The following is a 13,032-nucleotide window of genomic DNA, read 5'->3' as shown; positions in this document are numbered from 1 at the left end:
AGGAGAATAGAGGAGGGAAAGATCTGATCTTACCTCTGCCTTCTGGAACATTCCTTGTCAGCAGCTGTTCTGGGCACAACCAGGGGGATTTCAAAGGGCAATGGAAATTTTGCCATCTCCCCCCATTTTCTTTAAAAAGAAAACACCAAGTCTGGAATAGATCTCATTCATCTCTTTATTACAGCATAGAAAAATGACATCCATCTAGTGCACTCTCAGAGCAGGACTCAGCAGCTCTAAAACATGGCCCAGGGTGGCTGTGCTGAGCAGCCTCCCACCCCCTGCCCTTGGTCACAGCTCCATCGCAGGGAGCAGGCCAGGAATGCAGAAAGGATCACATCGGGTGGCAGGGATCATCCCCAAAGCCAGAGGGATGTTCCCACCTAAAGAAACTCCTGAGTTTATGACAGAAAAGTTGCAAATGGAGATAAACAGGAAAAAGCAAACATACAAAGGCAAAACAAACAAATCCCAAAAGGGAACCCCACAATTTTGACTACTTCAGTGACTTTGTCATGTATTGACATTTCTTAGATTGCTTCTAGAGCACCTCAGCTGAAAGACCTTGAGCTAAAGCTTTTTTCCCAAGCAAAGGTAAGAACCAGTGACACAGGGAGGAAGGATCCCACACAAGAGCTGTGTCAGCATATTTCCAGAGTTTCTTGTCTCATCCAGCTGGCAGGAGGAAAAACCCACTTGTCTAAACTGGGAAAACTAGTTTTATGGGAAGAAAATGCAGGCTTGAATATTGACACTAAATGTTATAATCAAAATGGCATTTAAATACTTGTGCAAATAAAACCCTGCAATAAGAGTAAAACCACAAACTTTATTAAAGTCTGGCTTTATTTAAAAAAAAATTTACAAGTGTATTTCTTTAAGCCTCAAACGTACACAGCAGAGTTATTCACATCTTCCATTAGATGTGGCTTATTGCTTCAGCCTCCCTCAGCACAGTGCCACATGAGTAACGAGTTTCCCCCTCCACAAGAATGTTCCTGCCATTTTACACAGCTCTGGTGCAGGGGGGGTTTGGTTTTTCCCTTTACCCCTGGAGCGCAGCCGGTTTTGCACCAGAGCGGGGCACAGGGCAGCGGGTGCGGCCCCGATCCCGGCCCGCCTCGGCTGCCCTGGGCCGCTGCCGGCCCCGCGGGGTGTCCCGGTGCCAGCCGGTGTGCCCGGGCTAGCTGGGGTGCCAGAAGAGCCCGCTGAACGCGTCCTGCAGCGCCCGGTGACAGGCCAGCGAGGACGTGTAGCCCCCGGCCAGGTCCTGCGGGGAGGCGGCCCGAACGTGGGTGAGGTACCTGCGGCAGAGAGCAGCGACATTTCAGAGCACAGAAACACAGCAAACACCCCGCGTTCACAGCACAGCGGGGCTGAGAGAACCTCTCAGGAGAAAGCAAGGAGATGGAGCTGCCCACTGCCCACAGCAGGATAAACGTTCTGTGAGTTACAGCAATGACACGGCTCCAGCCAGGCTGCCCCAGCCAGCACCCTGGTGGCACAGGGCTAAGGACACCCAGGGTTTGTGTTCTCTGTGCCTGCCCTGGGGTGGCTCATGGCCCCACTCACAGGCCCTGCCAACACAAGGACACCACCAGGAGGGGTTCAGCTCTGCCACTTCATGCCAGACACTCCTCCAAGCTGACGGTGCTGGCTGCTTTAGGGCTGAGCTTCCTTGAGCTACCTGTGCCTGGAGCCCACTGACCCTGGGAATCAGATCTGTGGGAGGCCACCATCACTTTGGCTAAAGAAGGCTCTAAACTTCCCCATTAATTAATCATCATCACCCAGTTGCAGAGCCATCTAATTCTACCCCAAACCTTCCAGAGCACTGACATGGAAACTTCAGCTGACATGGAGGCAGGAGTTGACACTGAAACAGGAGTTGATATGGAAGCACAAACTGACATGGAAGCAAGAGTTGATATGGAACAACAAACTGACATGGAAGCAGGAGCTGATATGGAAGCAGGAGCTGACATGGAAGCACAAACTGACATGGAAGCAGGAGCTGACATGGAAGCAGGAGTTGATATAAAAGCAGGAGCTGACATGGAAGCACAAGCTGACATGGAGGCAGGAGCTGACATGGAAGCAGGAGCTGATATGGAAGCACAAGCTGACATGGAAGCAGGAGCTGACATGGAAGCAGGAGCTGACATGGAAGCAGGAGCTGACATGGAAGCAGGAGCTGACATGGAAGCAGGAGCTGACATGGAAGCACAAACTGACATGGAAGCAGGAGTTGATTAGGAAGCAGGAGCTGACATGGAAGCACAAGCTGACATGGAAGCAGGAGCTGACATGGAAGCAGGAGTTGATATGGAAGCACAAACTGACATGGAAGCAGGAGCTGACATGGAAGCAGGAGCTGACATGGAAGCACAAACTGACATGGAAGCAGGAGCTGACATGGAAGCACAAACTGACATGGAAGCAGGAGCTGACATGGAAGCAGGAGCTGATATGGAAGCACAAACTGACATGGAAGCAGGAGCTGACATGGAAGCAGGAGCTGACATGGAAGCACAAACACTGCCTGTGCTGGCACTGCCACTCTTGGCTCCCCCTGGCTCCTTCCAAGGGCTCCACCCCAGCCACACACAGAGCTCCTGCTGCAGGATGGCTTCATCACCCCACAGCTCCTGCACCCCACGAGACACGTCCAAGACAGATTCTCCACCAGTTGTGCACCAAAGCCCATCAAACAGACAGCTCAGAGCCCGGCAGGAGCAGCACAAGGAGCATCTCCCACCCTGACCATCAGACACAGCCCCACAAACACCGAGTGCTCTCCGCAGGGGCGCTCCAGGCGCTGTTTGGATTCCTCACTTGGTACATGTTGCTCCTGGGAAGGTTGAGTCATTCCACCTCTGGCTTGGCAATCCAAGCATAAACTTGCAAAACGCACACAGCCTTTTATAATGTTATCCCAAGAAACCTAAAACAGCTGCACTTTTGGCAGGAAAATACAGGACCACCAGTAAAATATCCAAAACAGTTGCATCTTTTAATTTATGACTGTACACTGTTTCCATAAAGAGTATATAAAACAGGTCAGATTTTATAGGTAAGACATAATAAACAGTCATACCCATTGATGCCATAAAAGCATAGAAAAAGAGATTACTGAGAAATGATTAATTACAGTTTTAAAAACTGTATTTCTTGCACCTAATAACCACAATGCACAGACATGAGCAATGTTTCTGAGGGATTCTTGGTGAGATGCTGAAGCTGAGACTGAATTTACCTCCTGTGACTGAGCTGAGGTGTTTTGTACCAAGCTGTGACAGAATCTGGCCCTCACTGCCAGACATTGGTTCCCATCAGCACAGACACAGGCAGGAGAGCACAAAGTAATAATAAAATAAACCCTTTTAATAGTGCTCAGTCCAAAAGAATTTACAAACACAGCAACAAAGCTGGTCCCATCTCTTAATTTGCAAGGGGGGGTGGTCTGCAGAGAGCTCCTGGTTTGGGAGAACACATTTTATGGGTTTTCATTTTTTTCTTAAGATTCTTGTTTCTTGTCCCTTAATATTTTAAGAGGAAGATCTCATCCTTCCCAAAGGACTTTTAAAACTGCTGTGGGAAACAGGAGCTCCTTTCCCCAGCCAGGAATGATGGGCACTGACAACAACAAATAATTTCCTTCAAAATGCTGCTGTGAAACTACCTCTACCCTCCAAAACAGACAGTCTTAGAAAAATCAGTTCCCATCTTGAATTTCACTTCTATCATATTTATTTCATTGCACAACTTCATTTTCCCCTCAGTCCAGTGAAAATGGGAGTATTTTACATTTCAGTATTAACAAAGGTTGGTTGTGTCTTTCTCATTACTTTTCTTATCTTCCCTTACTTATATATCACTGAAAGGAGAAAAACAGAGTCTATTGTTTCCCTTTTTCTAGGACATCTGAAATTGGAGCATTAGTTTCATAAGACAACCTGACTTCAGCCACTGCAGCACTTACAGTTAATTGGGAGGTGATCTCTGCAGCAATACAAACTCATTGCCAAAAAGGCTCCCATCGACTTTTACAGCACAACCTGCCCTAATTCTCCTTACTCCTGTGAAACAAGCACGGCCTGCTGCTGGCTGTCAAGTGAGGTCTTTATTTTCTTGTTAAGTATCTGAACTTACTGCTCTTGACCCATTTAATTACTGTGGTACACCAGGCAATTGCAAAGAATCTGCCACGCCGAAGCCACACAATGAGCAGTGAATGCTTTTTGCTGCCTTTTCCCCATCTGTGCTGCCTGATCCCAGCCATCCCCTCCACAGGAGAATCTCTCTGAACTGGATTCCTGGGGTTTCTGGCAGAGGTCAGCACATCTTTTCATGTACACCTTTACAACAGCAGCAGGAAGAAGGGCTTGCCAAGTTTTATTTCCAAAAAGCCGAGCTCCGTTAGGTCCTGGGACCTGGAGGTAATTGCTCTCACTAGTTAGCAAATTCCAGCACACTGGGTCTGTTTTTCATAGGTTTATTTTAAGTACCTGTAAATCTTATAAGCAGAGACCAGGAAAAAGAGGTTTGCTTTTTCTGGTGCGCAGTTTTTTAATGTAACTTGTTTTTACTGAGGGCAGACTAAACTCTGAAGTTAAAAAAAGCCTGCACTATTATTTTTGAGCAGGGCTGAAGGGCTGTGTGTTCCCTGCCCCAGCATTTCACACTTCCCATTCCCAGCAATGCCTGTGCCCAAACAAGCCCCCTTTCCTTGGCTGCAGCCTTTGCATGTTGATCTTCCCCATGAAGCTTTCACATCAGTCCAAACACATCATATTTTGTTCTTCATGAGCCTTGGGGGGCTCATTGCTGACCTTCAGTTTCTCATCACCTTGGAAGGGGTGGGAGGAAAAAAAAAAAAAAAACAAACAAAAAAACCCCCATCTTGTTTTCAAGAGAAGAGGTGTAATTCACACTCATTCTGGAGGCTCAGAATCAAGCTGATTGCTCTTGGGAGGGGTTTTCTTCATGTTTTCTCTTCTCCCAAGGCTGTGTCACAACCACTTCACCAGGGCAGGACTGTGAGAGCTGCCTGGGCTCAGTGTGGCCCCAGAGCCCCTGCACTGCTGTTCCTGAGAGCCAGAGCACCCAAGAGCAGCTCTGCAGCACCTGGGCCACTGGCAAACATCCCCTCACTGCTCAGCAGGGTGGGCTTGCTCCAGAGAAATTCAGGAAAAACGTCAGGAACAATCAGAGAGAGTGGAGAAACAGCACAATCAAACCTGGCTAAAATAAACACAACCAAAAACCAAACAAAGCTTAAAATGCTCACCTAAACAAAGAAAGAGAACCAAACACAAACCAACAACCCCAAACCACCCCAGAGTATGAAAGTACCAGTGCTAGGGATTATTTCACACAATCTTTCCTGCCACCTGAGATAAACGCACTCCCAGGGGTGTTCCTGCAGATGCATCATTTAGAGATACAGATGGAATAACTCTGAATTTGGCACGCAGATTTTTTTTACCTATTAGGTATTTAATCGGAGTGAAGAAAAGAAAAATCATTCACAGGTTGTTTGACAGAGGGAAAAAAAAAGGAAATAATTTCATTCTATTCCACAGAGTAGATTTACTGCTCATCTGATTATCTGCAGCATCCAAGACATAAAGTAATGGGGCAGACATTAGATCTGGGAAATTTTCCAGATTCATCATTTAAATCATAAATAGTGGTTGCATGAAGCAAGCAAAATACTCCAGTCTGGAAAACTGTGAAGCACTAGGAAGGCAATAGCATAGGCTGCTGCATTCCTGAGCCTTTCTGGAGACATTTCCACCAGATTTACCAATCCCTGGGATGAACTATTGCTGAGTTGCTCAGAGGAGCTACAGGGACTGGATCCCATCAGAGGACAGAGCACAGAAGGAGCTGGACAGTGTCTGGCCTGGAATGCTGAGCAGTGTGTGCCCTGGGTTGCTCTCCATCCCTGGGCAGGTACAAACTGAGCTCCCTGCTCAGCTCTACCACAGGCAGTCCTTGCAGCCAAACAGGATTTGTTTATAAAATGAGCCCAGCTCATTGCTGTTCTCCACTAAATACCCCCAGGAAATGCATTGGTGATATTCAAATGTGGTGTGGTTCTCCCTCTCTCAGATTAATACGACTGAGGCAGGGCAAAACCACAAGGCACAAAGCTGGTACTCAAACCCAGAATAGCAATTCACCCTTCCAGGGAGTAGCTACAAGCCTGATCCTCAAATTAAAAAAACCAAACAAGCAGATTTTCACCCATTTTAGCAGGCACTACTTGGGCAGTAAGATTGAATTTAGATGTTAAACCCACCAGCTGTGACTGGTCTCAGAAGCTCCTGCTGAACACAGAATTCAAGTTTGCCACAGCCATGAGCTCAGCCAGGGCTCCCCATGAGCCCAACCCAACTCCTCCCTGCCCAGGGTCACACTGCCAGCCCTGGCACTCCTCTCTTCCACCTCCAGACCCCACAGACAAATGGGAGAAAATCCACTTAATAGGTGCAATCACTGCAGGAGTTCTCTTATTTGTTTGGGTTTTTTTTCAATGCTTTTCTGTATACAATCACAGTATTAAGTGTGGATGTCAAAACAGGGCTAAGCATGGTGAGGCACAAATAGAGAGATAAAAAACACATTTTCACCCAGATTATGGCACTTTATGGACTGAACACAGCCCACAGTGCAGGGGTACAAGGAACAGTCACTCTAAACAGCACACCAGTTTTGGCTGCTATGAATTCCTGCCCAGGACAAGTGATCCAGCACAGGCACCACCCCTGCAGCCCCACCTGCAGACAGCAGTGCTGAGCACACCCAGCTTACTGAGCCAGGCTGCTTTGGTATTATCAATAACCTGTGCTGCTTTCTGAGGGCTCAGGGAGCAGAAAGTGCTCTCTGAGGTGTCAGATGGATGCCAGACCTTCTCCATGCCCCAAACTTGCTCAGCCCATTTCCCTCACCCTGCCCCAGGAACCTGCTGCAGAACCATTGCTTACTCATCACAATCCTGATTTCCAGCAAGGAAATTTACTGCCTTCATCTTGCAAGAAATTCTGCAAAAGCAGATGCCTTCTGTCTCTAATGATCTCTTTTTGCTACAGTTAAGGATTAAGAAAAAAAATATAATTATGAGTTAAAGCTCCAAGAAGTTTTAGGTTTTCTGAGTGAAGAACTCTGTTCTACCAGAAATAAACTTTCCCAGTAGAAAAGACAGGAAATGCCCCAGCCCAGCAAATCAATAGAAGGAATAGAGGACTCCTAGTGCTTCTTTTTAACCTCTTCCATCTGCTTTTTCTAAACAGCAATTTGTTTCAAGCACTGTCAGGGTTTTCTCAGGGCAGGACTGTGTGTAAACTGTGTGTGGTGAAACAAAGTCCTTTAAAATGAAAACAAAGCAGGTCTGCCAGAGCACACCTAGCTAAGATGGAACAGGACACAGTTCTGCTACCAGACACTGAAAGAGGTAAAAAGAGCCTCAAAATGTGATATTAGGTGTGAAACAGCTGTTGCTGATAAGCCAGTTCTGACTCCAAAGGTAGAAACTAGTGCTGAGTTATTCCCCCATGCTCTTCTCCTTTATAATGTCCTTTCTATAAAGGACAAACCTTTTGGATCCTGGAAACCCAAAGCCACCATTGTCCTGCTGCAGCAGTGCCCCAGCAGCACCCTGGGCTCAGAGCTCCCTCCCAGTCAGCTGCTGCAGTGACCAATAATGGAATTTCTGAGGGTTTAAAGCAAAAACTACAGCACTTTAATTTCATGTTTCACATAAACTGTTCCTCTGTTGATGGTGAAACCCATTCATGACCTGTAAGATAGATCTAATGACCCATCTGAGAGTTTATTACAGGTGACAGCTGAACTGGTGAGTGCAGTCATGAACCTTGGAGTAGAAAAACCTTTAAATGCAAAGGCCCAAAGTCACAGAAGCCCTCCTGGGTGGGGGAAGGGAACAGAATCAGATTTTCCCATACTACTTTCCCTGAAAACTTCCTCTTTTTGTGATGAAATCCAGAGCCCAGAGACCAACCATTTCCACTGCAAAGCTAATCCACTGGGGACTGGAATTCTTTATGACAGCTACCTCAAAATACACCTTCAGTGCTCCTCATAAAAACCCAGCTCTTCTACTTGCAGAAAGAGTTTTAAAAGAAGAAAAGTTTTAGAGAGCACCTGGTTCTCCAGCATTTTCCCAGCACTGCAATTCTACTGCTGCCCTGGTTTTTAAATAGATGTGAGACCAGACTCAGGTACTTGCATTTATTTAACACATAAACATTTGCTTTTGGAGTAACTGAGAAGCCAGTGCTGTTGCCTTGAGGTAAGATGAAAAGCTACAGAGAAATGGAGATCAAAGGAAAAGGAGCAATGCCTTCCGCCTCCCAGAAACTGATATAATTTTAAAAGAAGTGGATGGTTTAAAGTGTAAAGACAGGAAACTAATGATGAAAAAGATTTTATAGAATAAAGGAAGCTTTGTACTCCTCTGCCCTGATATGCATTTTGCACATTTCCTCTGTGCAGGCTGGATGCAGCCCTGGGCCAGGACCTGCAGGCACTGCCAGAAAAATGAGATTTGGACAATTCCAGTCCCACTGCAGGGCCCTACCCACGAAGGCACCACCTGAATACAGCTATTTTATGTAGAAAAGTCTAGAAACTCCAAGTACAATGGACCACAGACTTTGAGATTACCAACTTAAAGCACTGTAACCTGTAGATATAAAAACTACTTTGAAATGGGACATAAACCCCTTACATGGTGCAAGTGACCTATTTCCATCTTCAAAAGGAGCTGTAAATCCCATTACACCTGGAGATGTTACAAATATTAACAAGTTAAATAAACCTCTCTTGTCACTGGGGAGTTATCCAAGCTAGAGATTCACATTCAACAAGAATTCCCCCGTGTAAATCCAGTGCATGTTTGAGAAACACATTTTGCCCCTCATATGAGGCCAGAATTCACAGTGGGTGTCTGCATATTCCCTTTGATAATAATCAAATGCTGCATTTAATCAGCTTGTCTTAATATTTCATCAGGCAGCATCACTTCAGAAGAGGTGTAACAGTTCCAGCCTTAGAAAATGTGAATACCAGGGCAAGAGAGCAGCCAGTGCTGTCTTTGGAGCACTCAGTGGTGCTGAGCTAATGTGGGAAATCTTGAACACAGTTTCAAAGTTAAAGTGATGACAGAGGTCATCTTGTTTTGTTGGGGATTTTTTAGTTGAAAAGAAAAACAAACAGCCCTGAAGCTGTTAAAACACATCACAGCCCCACTAAAGAAGAAAGGAGGAACATCCTGGCAGGTCTGAGGCAATGTGGGTTACAGGTTCCTGTGCTGCTGCAGGGTGGATTCAGACAAGGATTATCTGAAAGTTCTCCCCATTTTAGCACACAACTGCCTATTTTAAAATAAAAACAGGAAATGGAAAGCAGAACCTGCAAATATACAGATTCTTTGCAAGCAAAGGAAAACTAAAGGCTATGCAAGTTCTTTTTGGTCACATGTTTCAGTTCTATAATGCATATTTTATATAAATTCTATGTTGGCTTCTCTTTCTTTGATTATTGGGGGGCTTCCTCACATCTCATTTTCCTCACAGTGAAGTATTTAGTTGTTTGATGGCTCCACACATGTCAAAGAGCCACCACTGACCGTGCTGTGTAAACATTTCCCTTCTTGTTGCTCACCCACGCCTCTCCACACCACACGTTCCTGCCAGCTCCAAAACACGCACAGCCACTACCATCGGGATTAATTCCTTTTTCCCTTTAAACTGCAAGGATTTCTGCTTCAGCTCCTCCCCAGAGAGCTGCTGGATTGCTCACCCCCGTGCACCCAGCTGTCCCAGAGGTCAGTGTTTATTTCTGGAGCCGTGCTCACAGGAAGCCTTCCTTCAGCGCCAGCCGCTTCCGTAACCGCAGCGGGCCGGGATGGGCAGGGGCACCTGGTGCCCCATTTGTCACCAGCCCGGGGTCACCCGCCAGCTGTCGGTGCTCTCATCACCCTGCCCAGCACCAAGGCCTTCTCCTCGCTCAGGTTTCCAGCCCTGCACTTCCACATCCACTAAATCAATCACCCCCACTGAAAGTGCTCCAGGGTGCTGTTCACGTGCCCTCTGAACAGAGAGGAGAATGATCAAAATAATTCTTCTCTCACTTGCTGCTCCTGGGGCTTGCACATGGTAGAATGTGTTGGGAAGGTTGTTTACCTGAAAGAATTTAGAAACTGGATTCTGGTAGAGATTGTTTATGTTAATTAGCCTATCAGGTCCAGGATGTGTGGACTGTCAGTCTGGAGACAGTCATGAGTAAGTTAGTGATAGGTCTTGTTGTGTAATATTCTGTAATACAGTATAATATAGTATAATAAAGTAATTAATTAAGCTTCTAATGTCATGAAGTTCTTCACATCATTCTTCCTGCCCATTGGGCATCGTAGCACTGATACTCCAACAGCTGCAAGGGCAGCAGCTGAGCAGCCCTGAGGTGTGGTATTTGCAGGGCTCAATCTGACTCCATGTTCTTAGAAGGGTAATTTATTATTCTATTCTATTCTATTCTACATTGTATTATATTGTATATGTTATACTAAAACTATGCAAAAGAATAAAGGATACAGACAGAAGGTTACCAAGAATGAGAATGAAAAACTTGTGACTGACTCCTCAGAGTCTGACACAGCTGGTGGTGATTGGTCAGTAAGTAAAAACAATTCCCATGAAACCAATCAAACATGCACCTGTTGGTAAGCAATCTCCAGCCACTTTCCATAGCAGCAAAACAGGGAGAAGCAAATGAGATAATATTGGTTTTTCTCTGAGGCTTCTTATCTTCCCAGGAGAAGAAGTCCTGGCAAAGGGATTTTTCAGGAATATGACAGTGACACTGAGTGGCCCCATAGAGCACAAGGACACTGCAGTGCCCAGACTGCACACTGGGCTGCAGGGCTGGAGAGATTGCATTGGAGCTGCACTTTGTCCCTGACTAAATCAGGTTCTGCTCAGCTTGCACAGCACTGCAGGACTGGCATGGATTGCACTCACAGCACTGCAATTGCATGTAGTCCCTGATTAAATCAGGCTCTACTCATCCTTGACCCCAGGAAGAATGTCCTTGAACACAAGGGCCTTTTCTCAGCTGTGATATTGGATTTTTTTTTTCTTTTCAATGGGTAAAACAACCATTAAGCCACCATTTCTGTAATTGCAAAGCAGCTCTCTTTTTAATGTGTTGTGGAAATGTTCTGGCACAGACTGATCTCCAAATCCTTCACCTTTCCCACTGTTCTCCAACTCCACTCTTCCTCCCACACACTGTGTTTAGAACAAAGGGCACAAGAAGAACATGGATGTGTTTAAATATATATTATAACTCTGAAGAAGCCAACCACTGTTCTGTAATTTTCTACCTAAGTCAAGACTGTTTTCATGGACTTATCTTTTTTTATGTAAGGACAGGGCAAGTTCAGTTTTAAAGATACCACTGTGTCTTTTCTTCCCTGGGCTGGACTCTGGGAATACAGGCAAGAAGGGAGAACACAGCTTTTATTCTGAAAGACACTTCTTTTGGACACACAAACTCTTCTTTTAGGATAAAAACTCCCTCCTGTTCCTCCTGCTCTGCCTTTTTTCCATGTTCCACACACCCCACAGAGCCCCATGAATCCCCCAGCACACTGCCACAGATCCATATTGATGAACTGGGGCTCTGGGAGAGCTACATGAAAGAGATTTCCTCCAGCTTCCATGTAAATTATGCATCTGTAGGCAAAGGGAGCCTTTCAGAACAGAGCACTCAGGAACACCTACAGAAGGAGGCTGGAGGTGCACAGACACTTTTTTCTCCCTCTTTTCAGCACATTTTGCTTGGTGCTCAGCTCTGAGGCAACAGAGGAGGACAGCAGTGATTGTATCACAGAATCACAGAATGATTGGGATGGAAGAGACATTAAAGATCACCCAGTTCCAACCCCTGCCATGGACACAGGGATGCCACTCACTAGCTCAGGGCACAGCTGCAGAGTCCAGGGTGGCTCCAAGCACACAGGAGATATTTTAGCCCCAGGAGTGTTGGCAAGGACCTGGATTTCATGCTCAAGGCTGGAAAAAGAACTGACCCAATGCTTTTCAAGTTTTTCTTGCATTTAAGGACTTGCTTTAGTCCAGCAGGGAAGAACAGAGCTCCTGGGTGAATCAGGCATGGCAAAAGGCTTTGCCCCCAAAGGACTGCTGGCAGAAAAACATCCTATCAACACAGAAAAAGTGGCTATAACCTCAGCTTTGAAATACAATTTCCTCAGGCAGAAAGTCAGTTCTGTTTTCACTGTGACACAGCATCCTCTGTTCTGAGTAGCAATGAATTCACATCATATGGCAATTCCAGCTTAATATGACTCAAAATAGCACAAGAATTTCTAGAGGGTTTTTAGCTGCTGATACTGATCAGATAAGTAAGCTGCCAAACCTAATAATTATCTCAAATGAAAAACTATGAACTCTTGGTTATTCATTTCAGCTAATAAGAACCCAAAGTTATTTTCTTTAGGCAAAATGTGGAAAGTGTAATTGTTGAAAGCAAATGTTGCAGTTTGAATGACAGTATTTAAAGAAGATGAGATGGTTGAGGTCAGAAGAAGGTGAAAACCAGGTGGATTTCCCTTGCAGCTGCCTTGTGCTGTAATGCAGAGCCCCTGAGCCTCCTGAGGTTCTGCTGCTGCTGGGATCAGGTTTGCAGCTCCCAGCCAGGCTGGCCTTGGCTCCCCAGGAAGGATTGGCAGAGGTGGGAGGGAGCAGAGAGGGCAGGAGCTCAGGGAGAGGCTTCTCCTCACACCAGGGATGGCTGAAGGATGAGAAACATCTGCCCCAGGCAGGAGCAGCCTTTGGGCTGAGCTCTCCAACCCTCCCTGCAAAGGAGCTGCCCCACTCTGGCATGGGGCACTCACGGGTGGGGAAGGAGGAGGGAAAAGCTGCTCTGCTCTCCTGAAAATATTTTTTTACAGGGGGAATGAAGGGGGAAAAAACACTCCTTCAA

At 46.1% G+C, this 13,032-nt stretch overlaps 1 protein-coding gene across 1 annotated transcript in view; it reads right to left on the bottom strand.

The window, feature by feature from the left end:
• Positions 1–157: 157 nt before the first annotated feature.
• MNAT1 (MNAT1 component of CDK activating kinase) overlaps positions 158–13,032 on the bottom strand; it is a 120,454-nt gene continuing 107,579 nt past the window's right edge. Inside the window, exon 8 of the mRNA XM_064713568.1 lies at positions 158–1,304. Coding sequence (XP_064569638.1) covers positions 1,184–1,304 — 121 coding nt within the window. The 3' untranslated portion in view covers positions 158–1,183. The remainder of the gene's footprint in view (positions 1,305–13,032) is intronic.

This window comes from Zonotrichia leucophrys, chromosome 5 (genome assembly GCF_028769735.1).
Source record: "Zonotrichia leucophrys gambelii isolate GWCS_2022_RI chromosome 5, RI_Zleu_2.0, whole genome shotgun sequence".
Taxonomy (NCBI): Eukaryota; Metazoa; Chordata; class Aves; order Passeriformes; family Passerellidae; genus Zonotrichia; species Zonotrichia leucophrys.
Note: the sequence above shows the minus strand (reverse complement) of the source record. Positions and strands in the feature narration are given on the sequence as shown.